Source organism: Parasteatoda tepidariorum, chromosome 10 (assembly GCF_982258835.1).
Source record: "Parasteatoda tepidariorum strain Cologne lab strain chromosome 10, Ptep-v5.0, whole genome shotgun sequence".
In the NCBI taxonomy this organism is placed as follows: Eukaryota; Metazoa; Arthropoda; class Arachnida; order Araneae; family Theridiidae; genus Parasteatoda; species Parasteatoda tepidariorum.
In genome coordinates, this window is record NC_141764.1 from 62,649,077 (window position 1) to 62,662,781 (window position 13,705).

The window sequence follows — 13,705 nt, forward strand, 5'->3', positions numbered from 1 at the left end:
AGGACAGATTTATTGGCCACTCTTGAATGTGCATCATGTTAGGTTGGCCAACGTCGCCCCCACAGTAAGGACAGGTAGCACAGAGAATGAAAGAACATCAATACCTTGTCCGGGATTCGAACCCAGAACCTTTCTGATGCATGGAAAGTTCCCTGATCACAACTCTGTCCTGGTCGGCAATTTGTAAATATCATGAACCGCACAGTATTATTCTTTAAGAGTTTATTTTTCTAAATTTTATTTTAGTTAATATTTTTTTTGAGAGAAATATTAAAAATATTGAAAAAAAGAATTATTAATTGAAAGATAAATGACGCCACTTGAAAATTATGAATTGAATAATCGAAAAACAGTTAAACAATTAACAACCGTTAAAGGATAAACTTTGGAGCTGCTTTCAAGAGCTTAGCATCGAGGAAGAGACCCAAATATTATAATTTATCTTTCGATAATAATGATGGTCTTTAAAAACAAAAGCTAGAAAATTGTTTTGAGATTAAAAATGTGAATTTTTAAAGAAAACACTTTAAAACATGATTTAAAGATAAACCCTTTCACAAAATTATTACTTTAAAACACGACATTCTTTTTTACATTTTAAATGAAGTCTTTCAATAAAATAAAATACACTAAAATACGTTTTAAACTATAAATTGCTCTACGGTTATAGTTTGTTAGAAAGCAGTAGCTCTTAAATATATCTAAGCAATAAATTTAGCCTATTAAAATGTATGAGATCTATTTTTGTGAAGTTTTTACGTCATGAAAAGAATCGTCATTCCATTTATGAAGATGAAATACACGGATTTGAAAATGAAATACGAAAACTTCTCCTACGATATTTCTCACCATTTTAACAGATATTTCACTATCTCAAAATGAAGCTCACTTTAACAAGGAATTATGGCAGCGCCCTCTACATTCAAAGAGCGAAAATTCGAATCTTTGAAGCTGTTAGCAGTTCTCGTCCAATCGTCACTGTAAGTTAGTCAAATAACTTTTCCTCTTTAACTCTTCCGTCTGCAGAAGGTGCTAGTGCTTACGCTGCTTCGAGGTATGCCTCCGTGCATTCATTAGAGGCTCATTAAGAGATAGTTCATTGTCAGAAAAGGGTTTTTACTTTGATGCAAGAGCAAAAATAGAAAGCAATTTGGATTGTGAAACTTTTTTCGAGTTTTTATTTTCATAGATATCATCACATCATATCCTCATCGTAAAATTTATAATATACACAATAATAGTGTTAAATGACCATCATAAAATAATTTGAAATTAATTTATTTCAGTTAAATACTTATAAATGCGAAGTATCTTCATGCACTGTTAATAAGACTTGAAGTTTACTCAGAGGAAATTGATAATGTTGGGGATAAAAAGATATTTTTCAACTCATATTCTTCTCTTCTTTCTATTGATAATTACAGGTAAGTTAATTTTTATTAGTTTTAAAATATATATTTTTTGAACTATATTTCAGGTGAATTCTCATACTATCAATTGAATTAGAAACATTTTGAGACAAATAAAATAAGAAATTTATTTATTTTTTTTAAGTTTTGAATGTTGATCCCGGATTATATTAAGTTTGAATGAAATAATTCACATTAAAATATTGCATATATGAACTCCTACAAACTAGTTCAAATAATTTTAATTTATTTAAGTTCACGTGACGTGCAGAGAAATGATTATCAGTTTAAGTCTATTAAGAAGTGTTGGACTAGCATAAAGTGAATTCTATTCCTTAATGAAGCTATATAAACAATTTGAAGAATAATTTTCTTTCAAAATTTAAAAAAAAAAATTCAAATGTAAAAATTAAATACAATTGGAACTATGTCTAAAGTATCATAATTATTTCGATTTAGTTAAAACGGTATCTTTATAAAGATGAAAGAAAAATGAATAATTATTTATATATTATTGGCTTATATATTCAGATTTTTATGTAGTTATACCTGAATAAACTGTTTAAAGTAAAGAGACATATTTAAACTTTAAAAACATTTCCATAAATTACAATAATATGTTATTTTCACTTGATAAAAAGAAGGATATTAAAAAAAATGGATTTAATATCATTTAAGAGCAAAACTAATGTTTAGATTTCAAACCGTAAAATTTTGAGAATAACTGGAAAAGCAGTTTTCGCATTGCTTAAAACTTTTTAGAACATTATTTAGAAAAATTTTGCATATTATGTGTAGACATGGCTTTAAAAACTTTCAATATGTTTTGATCTTGTTATATCGTAAAAATTCAATAGCATTATTCATTAAAAAAATTTTTTTCTTCATTTCTTAAGGTACGATTATTATTCTTTTTATTACATATTCAAATTTTAAAGGGAAAAACATTCGCATTATAAATACAAAAGTTTAGCATAAATTTAGGACAGAATCAATAATTTACTGGAAAAGAATTTAGTCAAAGCTATGATTGTATAATTTAATTTACTCGTTTTAATGAAATTATTTAAAAAAAATATTAATAATTTTATAAACTGCATTTATCTGAGTGGCAGTTTATCTCTTCTTCTTCTTCATAAGCGCAACAACCCTTCACAGGTCAAGGCTGACTCGCAGATTTTCCTCCATCTTATAACCTCTAAAATAGTTAAATATTTACTAATTTCAGAAAAAAAATTAAAAAAGTACCACTCTATTTGAAATGTTTGCCTTTCGAAATGAATATCCCTTCTTTTTTTCTTTTTTTTTTTGCTTCATTGAAAAGAATAATAATGTATATTTTTTGCAAGTTTATCTGTATTAAATCCCTAGAAAATGAGGCGGAAAGCTGTATTTTTTAACATGAAAATTTTATTTCCATCAAAAAAAAAAATATGAAGAGGTAATTATATTGACATGTTTCAATCGCGAAAAAACTAGTTCCCAATTTCATGATTTTCAGTCATAAATGAGTAAAACAAAGGAGATTTGAAACAGAAAACGTAAAGATGTCAATGAAAGAAGCTAAAATAAAAGTGAAAACAAAACTAGAAACCCTCAATAGTAAAGCATGAAAAATAAAATGAAATAGAAATAAATGTGAAGAAGCAAAATTTAAAAAGAAACGCAGTAGCCGAGAGAGGAAAATCAAGGCATTTTGATACGCTATGGATTTATATCGTCATTAAGATATTTAGTTCATATGAATGCCAGGTATGACTTTTCGATCCAATATTTTAACAATAGGCTTCTGAAACTAACTACAACGCAACAATAACGTCAAACTATTATTTGCCTCCGTATTTCACGAAATTTTAATAGTATTATTGCATGAACACTTGAATAAATATTTATTCATCCAACTGCATTCAATGTTAAGAAAATTAGCATACAGAGCGCTTATGAATTTTAATAATGTATTCAATACCATATATAATTAGTTGTTTCTAAATTCAATTACTTAGAATTAAAGTTTAAAATTGCTATACAACGACAGAAAAAAAATAAATGCAACTGTTTCATGAAAGTTTAAAATTAAGATAATATTGGTTTGAAGATTTTTATCTGATGGTTAAGAAATGATTAAAACTTTCTAACAATTTTCCAAACAATCGTTCTGTATAATTTCGCTTAGTTTTCTATTTTGACGTTAAAATATTATTCATATCAAAAATAAATGCGTGAATTCATTATTGAATTAATCATTGTTCTATCAGAAAAAAAGAAAACAAATCAAAGTTAATCTTGATATAATGATCAATAAATTATGATCTAGTAAGTATTCTTAATTGTTCAGGAATCACCTTAAATATGCTAACTAATGAGCACAGACGATAATTTAAGGCAGTGCAGTCCAGTAGTTACTCGAAAACCAGTCAAACGTTGATGTAGGAATGTGAGGTATTCCAGATCAGGAAGAAAATGAATTAAATATTTTATTATAAAATTTCCCTAAAATTTACATTACTAGATGTTTAATATACTATCATTTATACTAGTTTAAACAGAGAATAAAATTCTTGAAAATTACCGTAGGGTATAGTAATGACATTTCTGGTTAAAAAAAAAATAATGATTCTGGTCTATCAGACCAAAGCATTTAGTATTTACACAATTCATTTATTAATTCTTCTGTGCATACAGTAATGTTTCCGAACATTCTTAAAACCAAAAATTCTAGTCTTAAAAATATTAGTTAGTTTAGTTTTGTTACTACTCAACTAGTAAAAAGTGCAAAACTGAAAAACAAACTTTGCCATATAAATAGTTTTCATACCATGAGGTATTATGATAAATTTACCAAATTTTACCTCATTTACCAACTTTTTTCCCACATTATAAAACTATATTTTATAGTTAATCTTATCAAAATTTAATTTTACCAAAAGCAAATTTTGTCACAGATTATTACACTGTGGTTAATTTAACCAAAATCATTACCAAAGTGTAAAAAAAAAGCTCGGTAAAAATTACCGAGTTTTTTCTGTTCTAGAAGCGCAATAAGCACGGTTTATTAACCACACACTCGTAGTTTTGACCATAGTGTACTTTTCTCAGTGTACCACTTAATTTTGAAGTTTCGAATTTAAATAAGACTCTTAGTACTATTTTCTTGACGTAAATTTATCAGTGTGTACTTTAAGTTCAGTAAGGCAAAGTCTAAGGTTCGATTCCAGAACCTGATTCGATTTCTCACTGATCTTAAGACTCTGTTCCCAGTAGATAAATTAAGTCAAACATCACTGGTTGCGGTCAGTGAGATGGTGGGTGACCGCTTTGATCAGCCTGTGAAGGGATCGAGAGTGATCTGTATGGGTCCTCATTAAACTACTCTACCGTAATATGCTTAATTTCGCGTGCAGGTGGTCGGAGTACTGTAGTGGAGGAACCATCACCTATGCAGAAGATAAAAATTGGGATGACTTGTCTTCAGATCATCTACTAGGATATTTTTCAGACAGTCATGGCACGTAGTCTAGCTCTATTGCGACGTAAATGATGCAACTGGGAATGACTAAAATTGGTGGTGGTTGACTTCCACTGGTGAATGTTGACAATCCCATATTCACTTTGGTAAATGTCCGAAATATATACTAGGTCTAGTTAAGTGCCACTGCCCGGTATAAATTTGCTCGGTACTCCCAACATCAATGTTTTTTAAGATCAAGTGCCACTGCCCAGTATGCATTTAACCGGTACTCCAAAACTCCTGTTTCTGAGACTGATATTTCTCCGAATCTATCCTCAGACGATATTAAAATATCGAATAAGTATAATAATATCAACGAATAAATTAACATCAAATTGGATATAACAAATATTTCGGAGATTCACCAAAGCGACTATGTGATTGTTGGCATTCACCGGTGAGAGCCGACGTTCTCTTGATTTTGGCAACAAATATACCACTACTACTACTCACTTTTAGATCCTTGGGGTTATTAAAAAGTGCAAGTTTTGATAGTAGGGTGAGAAAATCCTGCAATCTGTCCTGGACTACTTTCTTGATATCTATTATTAGTAGATGAAAAATACAAACTGGTGGCAATTGTAAGGAGAAATGACGATTATCAGACCAGAAGCTGCTGGCGTATCGTTAATTAATATCTCTAAAGTATTTAAATTGTCTTAAGCAGTTAAATGAGCATTTAATTTTTTCCCAAAGGTTAAATTAAAATATTTTTCGAGTAATAAGGACAAGATAAATAAAAATGAATAATGAGGGCTGCATACAGCTCGTGGACAATGAGTTGGTTCACACTGATTTTAATGAACAAATTGGATACAGAAACACAACTCTTTTAAAATTAATTTGTCTTTTGCAATAGTTTTGGACTTTTAGCACTTGACCTTCAAAATGGAAATAAACCGATGGCCGCTATCTGGAAACTACCGTCAACTATTTTATAAAAGAAAACAGTTTAAAGTTTGAGTTCTTAATGTTATTTTTGCATTTTCTAATTTCCCGTTTTATTCTATACTTGTGGTAATTCTACCAATCACTACCCAAACTTATCATTAAACCACTGCTATATATCTGGGCTATACAGATGTGTCCGTACACAGATATATACCATTGCTATATATCTGTGTCCGAGGAAGAAGTATGGAATCATAAATTTATAGTCCATCAGAATTCTCCAACCAAATTTGATGTGTATTAAAATGCTTCAGGTTAATTGTGAATAGTGGAAATCAGTACATTTTGCATTCAGAATTTTGAGAATTTATTAAATTTACCAAGATGGGCTTATTTAACTTGTTTCCCTTTTCAATCATCTTTAAGTTCGGGTTGCTTGCAAGATATGTCCTTTTAAAAAATGTATTTCTTCTGTAAAATATTTCAATTATATCGTACATACCCTTGTAATATCCAAACAAAATTTTAATAGATATGGAAAGATCAATTAATGCTTTAAAATATCTATGCAAGCATTTGTTTTAGCAGCAGTAATATCCACATTATTTTACTGTAATATGATCCCAAAGATACACATATTTTTAAGTAACATACATAATAATTTAAAACCTAAAGAAGAAATTCCCTAGAGATATGTTCGAATGTATTTTACTGAGGGGAATCCTAAATCGACTGTGTCAACCTTCATCTATCAAAAGGTACCTCATGATAGAATCAAGTTAACATGTCTTACATACTAGTGAATTGGTGTTCAATGTTTATAGTGGTAGTTACGCCACATTACTCCCCATCCAGAATTTTATCTGTGATAGAATTCGATGATCGGATACCACTAGTTGATTCATGCTTTTTATATATTTATATCAATTTTTGCTCATTATTATTTTTCTCTTCTTAATTTTTTGTTCATAGCATTTTGCTCATTCTTTCCCTCGTATTTTTGTTTATTACCGGGAGACTTTATTTCTTCTTTTCTTTGAGTAATTTATTTTCTTTAAGCAAATCAACAGTTAAATGTTGATCATCCATCAATATTGGCAAGTTCTTATCACCTCCGGGTCACCAATGACGGGAATTATGAATCAACTATGTCAACCTTCATCTATCAAAAGGTACCTCATCATAGAATCAAGTAAACACGTCTTATATACTAGTGAATTGGTATTCAATATTTATAGTGGTAGTTACGCCACATTACTTCCATTGCAATGCAGGTTCTGAAAACTATTCTGAATCTTGAAATCTGAAATCTTGAAAAGTAGATTATTCGGGCATAACATAGTCCGTGCATCCGGGGTATGCACAGCGTATTACGAAGTTCAAGTCTCTATACAGTACTCACATTACGAAACTTCATTTACGAACTATTCATGACTTATAGATATGGCCTTTAATGATATTTTGTGACCCTGATTGATTCATATTTTACTGGCTAAGATATATGTTACAGCCCCATGACTTATTGTGACTTATTTCTGGTTCTGACTCCTATACATCCTGGCTGGTTCTGATATCCTACCTCCCTGAAGCATGATGTCTTAGTGGTTAAGTCACAGTGCTAGATTTTGCGATTTAGCGATGTGGCCCACCCAGCTTCAGATACCATCTTGTTTGAATTAATAAGTAACATAATGTGTGGATGGTTGGTGTGGATGGTTGGCCATCTATGGCAAAGAATACGTCTTCAGCACATTCATTCACAATATTTCAATTCAATTCATTCACAGATAGCAATTTTGAACTGAACCAGAGAACGATCAATCTCTAATTCAGTACCCCCAGAGGTTGAATTTGCTATGGGAACATAGAGGGCTTTGTGACCCGACAGATTTAACATACATCAGTCACCATTTACTTACATGGGAGTCTTCAACCCGCGGGGATCGAACTCATGACGTCTTGGAAATGGACCCAACTCCCTATATATATATATATATATATATATATATATATATATATATACAGTACCGCTCAAAAGTATCAGTACACCTAGAAACTTATAAAAAAGTGGCAAAATTCAAAGTGTCATAACTTCTTTAAAAATGATCAAAAATGCTTCTACTTTATCTCATTTTGAAGCTTAAAATCTCTACTTTTATGTACTCTAATTGTTTTTATTTAATTGTTTTTATTTAATAAGTTTGACACGATGTACGGGCACAAAGGGGTTAGATATTGTTACTTTTTATTATACCATTGAAAAATTTGGACTTTTAGCTTTCATTTGAAAAAAAAATCCAAAAAAACATGTTTTTTGACGAAGTTATTGTCAAATAAAAAAAAAGTTTTTTTTTCAAAATTTAATGATTTTTCAGCAATTATAATGAATTCCGCACAGGAACTATTTAGGTTCGTCCTCCTACCTTCGGTCTTCGATCCATTAACCAGCATAAATCATATGTGGAAAGTCCTTCAAGAGCAGTGGCGAAAAATAGACAAGATAACATTAAAAAAGCAGATTGATCGGATGCCTCGAGTGTGTGCTGCAGTTATAAAAGCGCGGGGAGGATATTTTGAAGAAAGCAAAATATGATGTAAAATATTTTTTCATTATTAAATTTTTGTTTTCAAATTTTTTCTGAGAAAAATACGAAAAAATAAATTTCAAAATATTAAATTGTAAACGTTGATTCTTATTTCATTATTATATTTTCCAAAAAAAAGTTAAAATTGCTATAATAAGTTATGAAATAATATTATCGAGAAATATTAAATTTTAATTTATTTTAATTAAAAATTTTTCATATCATATTATAATTACACTAAAATTCATTATAATTGCTGAAAAATCATTAAATTCTGAAAAAAACCCTTTTTTTTTTAATTGACAATAACTTCGTCAAAAAACATGTTTTTTTGGAATTTTTTTTAAATGAAAGCTGAAAGTCCAAATTTTTCAATGCTATAATAAAAATTAACAATATCTAACCTTTTTGTGCCCGTACATCTCGTCAAACTTCACAAAAAATTAATAGAATTTTCTATGATTGTTTAGAGTGTAATTGTACATAGTTGCAAAACATATTAATTAAAAACAATTAAAGTACATAAAAGTAGAGATTTTAAGCTTCAAAATGAGCTGAAGCAGAAGCATTTTTGATCATTTTTAAAGAAGTTATGACACTTTGAATTTTGCCATTTTTTTATAAGTTTCTAGGTGTACTGATACTTTTGAGCGGTACTGTATATATATATATATATATATATATATATATATATATATATATATATATATATATATATATATATATATATATATATATATATATATATATATATATATATATATATATATATATATATATATATATATATATATATATATATATATATATATATATATATATATATATATATATATATATATATATATATATATATATATATATATATATACAGTACCGCTTCAGAATTAAAAAAAAAAAACTTAATCTTTATAAGCATTTTAAAAGTTCTCTAATATTTTTGCCGAACAAAATGGCTTATCATTAGTCATCTATAATTTTTTTTTTGTTTAGTGGCAGATCATGATTTTTCTGCGCTTTTTATTGCAGAATTTTTTTTTTCTTTTACAGCTTCCTTTCAAAAGTTTGACTAACTACATGGGATCATTAACTATCTCCTCCGGAAAGGGTCCCACAATGGACTGATCGTAAAGACCCGGTTCCCAGTAAAACACCGAAGTCCAGCATTACTGGCTGTGGTCAGTAAGTGGATGGTTGATCACTTTGATCAGCCTGTTTAAGTATCGAGGATGCTTGGCATTGGTCCTCGTTAAACTGTTCTACCATAAAGTGCTCTACTTCGCTCTGGTCATCGGGCTATCAAAGCGGAGGAGCCATCCCCTACCTAGGGCATCAAAATTGTGATATCATGTCATCGGATCATCCTTGGGGATGTTTCCCAGACCGTCGCGAATAACTCAATGAGTAGTTCTAGTGCGACGTCAATAAAATACCTACCTACTACCGAAAAGGAGAAAAGGAGTAATTATCTTAAACAGCCATCTTGAATTTATAATTTAGGCTTATCACCAGTTTTATTTTTTTATTCCTTTAGATTTTAATGAAATAATAAGAAATCTAATGAAAGAAAAGCTAGTACGTAAAAGACTTTTGAAATCCAATACGAATTGTAATTGATTTCAGGAAATTCGATAACAAGTGATAAGTTTGTTTCTAAACTTCTATTCAAATTCGTTGAAATAAATTTTTCAAACATATTTCTGATTTTCATTACCATGTTCTGATTTTTTTTCTTCATTTTCTAACGTTGCGTAGGATTTAAGTAAATTTGCTTCATGCTTTGAAAAGTACCAATTCAAATCAAAAACATTTAAAAGTTTTTAAGCGATTTAATTCATAACAATATGAAAGATTTAATATTTCTTTTTTCCTTCATTGGCACTTATTGTGTTAAGTGTTGGCGTGATATTGGAAAAACAGTCAAAAAATTTTAATTCAAAGATTGTTATGGCCTACTGTATGTATGGAACAAAGTTTTACATGAAAAAAATGTATTTTAAAATTTAAAAGAAGCGATTTATAATATGCGGAAATGTGTCAACGAAATTATTTATCGCCACCATCCTTGAAAATAAAATGAAAATAAAAGTATTAAAATTACCAGACTATTTGTAATATGTTTAGAAGTAGTTTATTTTTAACTAGATGTTAGTACTCATCAAAAATGTAAACAAAAAATAAACTAAATTAAAAATGAATGTATATATCGCACAAACACATTGTTTATTGTAATTTTCTAAATTAAAAATAGTCACTTTAATAAAAAAAACCTTCTTAAAAAAAATCTATCGTTTTTTTAAAAAAAAAATACGATCCTTGAAGGGTTAAAACGAAACGAACCATAAAACTACTATCTTCATACGAAAAAAAAAACATCAAGAAAAAGAGAAAAAAAATTGCAAAAAACCATATTGGCATAGTTTTTAAAACCACAATGCCCCCCCCCCCAACAAAAAAGAAAAGAAAAATAAACTACACGATAATAAAGTAAAAATATTGATTCCGTAGGAATGGTAGTTAACTCAGGTAATAACCGTTCACGCCGTCACGGTTAAAAGAAAGTGATCGTCAAAGCTTTATAAAAGAATTTTTTAACTTTAAAATTCATTACATTTTATGTATTTTTTTTATTCTTTTGAGCAGCGAAATTTTTTTATAATTATACTGAAAAGCACTTGATTTATACTTTTGCGTGTTATGAATTCCTGTCATTCATTATAACATCTTTGCTATAGCATTTGAAACAAATTACCCATTTGATATGAATATAATAATTATGAATAGCATTTCAAGAAGCCTATGGGGAGCCTCGAAACATCTGATTTTTTTTAAACACATAATTAATATCGAATTTTTGAATATTTCTGATTAAAACTGGTAAATTACAAATAAATAAATAAATTTATGAGGGGGCTCTGCTTTTGTATCTGCTGTCATTAAATAGAAGAGATTGATTTCCTTAAATCCAACATAATATTAACCTTATTCGCGAAAAGAATTTTACTAGTACTTATTTTGATCAAGCAAGCAGTCAGTAAAATTGCTTCAGGTTGCCTATAACACACTGAGAAGAAAGTATGATAAAAACTGTCAAAATATGGTAATGTTTATGGCTCTGTGGGATAAGCAAAATTTTCTGTAATTTCGACTTAAATGGTTTGATAATGACTTTGGTAAAATAAATAATAAAATATAGTTTAATATTTATTAATAAAACTTCCTAATTTTGTTAAAATTTGATAATTTTATCATGATACCATAGAGCATAGCATTAAAATAATTTATTTGGTTACATATATTTTTCCGATTTGTATTTTATATTAAATGTGTGGTAGTTATTACTATTCCATTGATCCGCCGCCTTATGAAAAGAAAAATTACCAAAAGAAAAGTTTAAATGCCGCCTATTTTAATTTTATTAATCAGACTTATGCTTTTTTTTTTAGAAAAACGTCAATATCATGTAGTTGGGTATATTTTATGAGAATTTATTTCTTTTTGCAGAAATAAAAAAATGGCATCACAGTTATGCTTCTGTGAGGCAAAGGAAAAAGCGCGAAACTTTTCCTCATCCGGTTGGTGTTTTAAGCCATTGAGTGCAGAAATAGATACTAAATTTGATGACCTACAATGCAGTTTTTAAAATTATCAAATTTCTTACCAATATTTTTCAGCTAATTTTAAAACAAATTTCTTATTAATGTTCTTCTCTATGATCAGGAAATACATTAAACAGTAGCTTTTCCCAATTATATAATTTTAGCTTTTAATGCGTTTCGTTTAATCTAAGTGTAAAAAACACAGTTTATGTCTGAAACTACAAAGTAATTAATGGAACTGAGAAGAAAAAGTATGGTCAAAGTAGTCTGATAAAATTTACCTACCGTAGTCTGATAAAATTTACCTACCGTAGTCTGATAAAATTTACCTAATAAATTTTACCAGACTCCATTTTTTAAAACAAATGTTCTCAGTAAAATTGCTTGGCTCTAAGGGAACACCAAAAAACTCGGTATTTCTTACTAAAGTGCCTCTGTAATGGTTTTGGTAAAAGTAACAATTATATATTGCTTTTTAATATTTGATAAAATTTAGTCAATTGGTAAATAGTGTAAAATTTGGTAATTTTATCGTTATACCTTAGAGCATGAAATAAAAACCATTTATTCAGTTTAGATTGCTCTTCAGTTTTGTATTTTGTACTTGTTGTGTAGTAACGAGAACTAAAATTTTCAAAACTAGAATTTTCGGCAAATCGTTACTACATGCACAGAAAAATTACAAAATGAATGGTTTAAATACCGTATGTTTCGGTTTTACGACCAGAATTATTATCATTATTTTTTTTTACCTGAAATGTCATTACGATGCAGCATGGTAATTTTCAAGTACTTTATTTTTGTCGTTTATTAAACTGGCATAAACAATAGTATAATAAACATTTAGCAATATAAATTTCAGTAAAAAGTTTTTATAAAATATTTATGCCTTTGAGTATTGTATAAAAATACATTTATTTGGTAGAATTTACTTTTCAGTTTTGTATTCATTACTAAATGTGGTGATCGGAAAAGTTACTAAATGCGTGGTTTAAATTGTATATTTCAGTTTTATTGATCAAAAGTATATGTATATAAATATATATTTAATTTCGTTATAGTTTTTTTATATTTGAAATATCATTACCATACAGTACGGTAATTTTAATAGAATTTTCTTACTCCGTTTATTAAATATAATTCGAATTCTTCAAACTGGAACAGGGTAAGAGCTTCTGTTTTAATTTGATGAGAAAATACTGTAGATAATCGATTTAGGAATCATATTTAAGAATCATAATTATAAAATTGTGAGATCCTTTTTTTATGGTAAAAAAGTTTAAGTCTTAGCATGTGTGAAGAACAAAAAATGTGATGTAGGTCTAGATTACGATGCACGATTAAAGTAAAATCCGTTTTAGTTAGAAATATATTTTATAAATGCTAAAAAAATAAATTTGAACATTTATGTTTGCTCAAAATATTAAAACTGTGCAATAGCATTATGAGAAAAGAGCTTGATATCAATAGATGATAGGGATGCTCAGATATAAACGCCTTATGACTTAAAAATTACAGAGCAAATTTTTATTTATGAATTATATATTCAATTCATTTGCATATTTGTTTAATTAACTGAACGACTTATCCAAATAAATTTGCTTTTGGAGTTTATAAATAAAAGAAAACTTATTTTCAACTCATTAAGATAAATGTTTCAATATTTTCATTCGCTCTTTTTTACATAAGCTTCGTCCAAATTTGATTGATTGC

General features: G+C 28.4%; 1 protein-coding gene across 1 annotated transcript in view; it reads left to right on the forward strand.

The window, feature by feature from the left end:
- The first annotated feature begins 959 nt into the window (after positions 1-959).
- LOC107444219 (cell adhesion molecule Dscam1) overlaps positions 960-13,705 on the forward strand; it is a 107,842-nt gene continuing 95,096 nt past the window's right edge. The window contains exon 1 of the mRNA XM_071184000.2: positions 960-1,424. Within this exon, the coding sequence (XP_071040101.2) occupies positions 1,361-1,424 (64 nt within the window). The 5' untranslated portion in view covers positions 960-1,360. The remainder of the gene's footprint in view (positions 1,425-13,705) is intronic.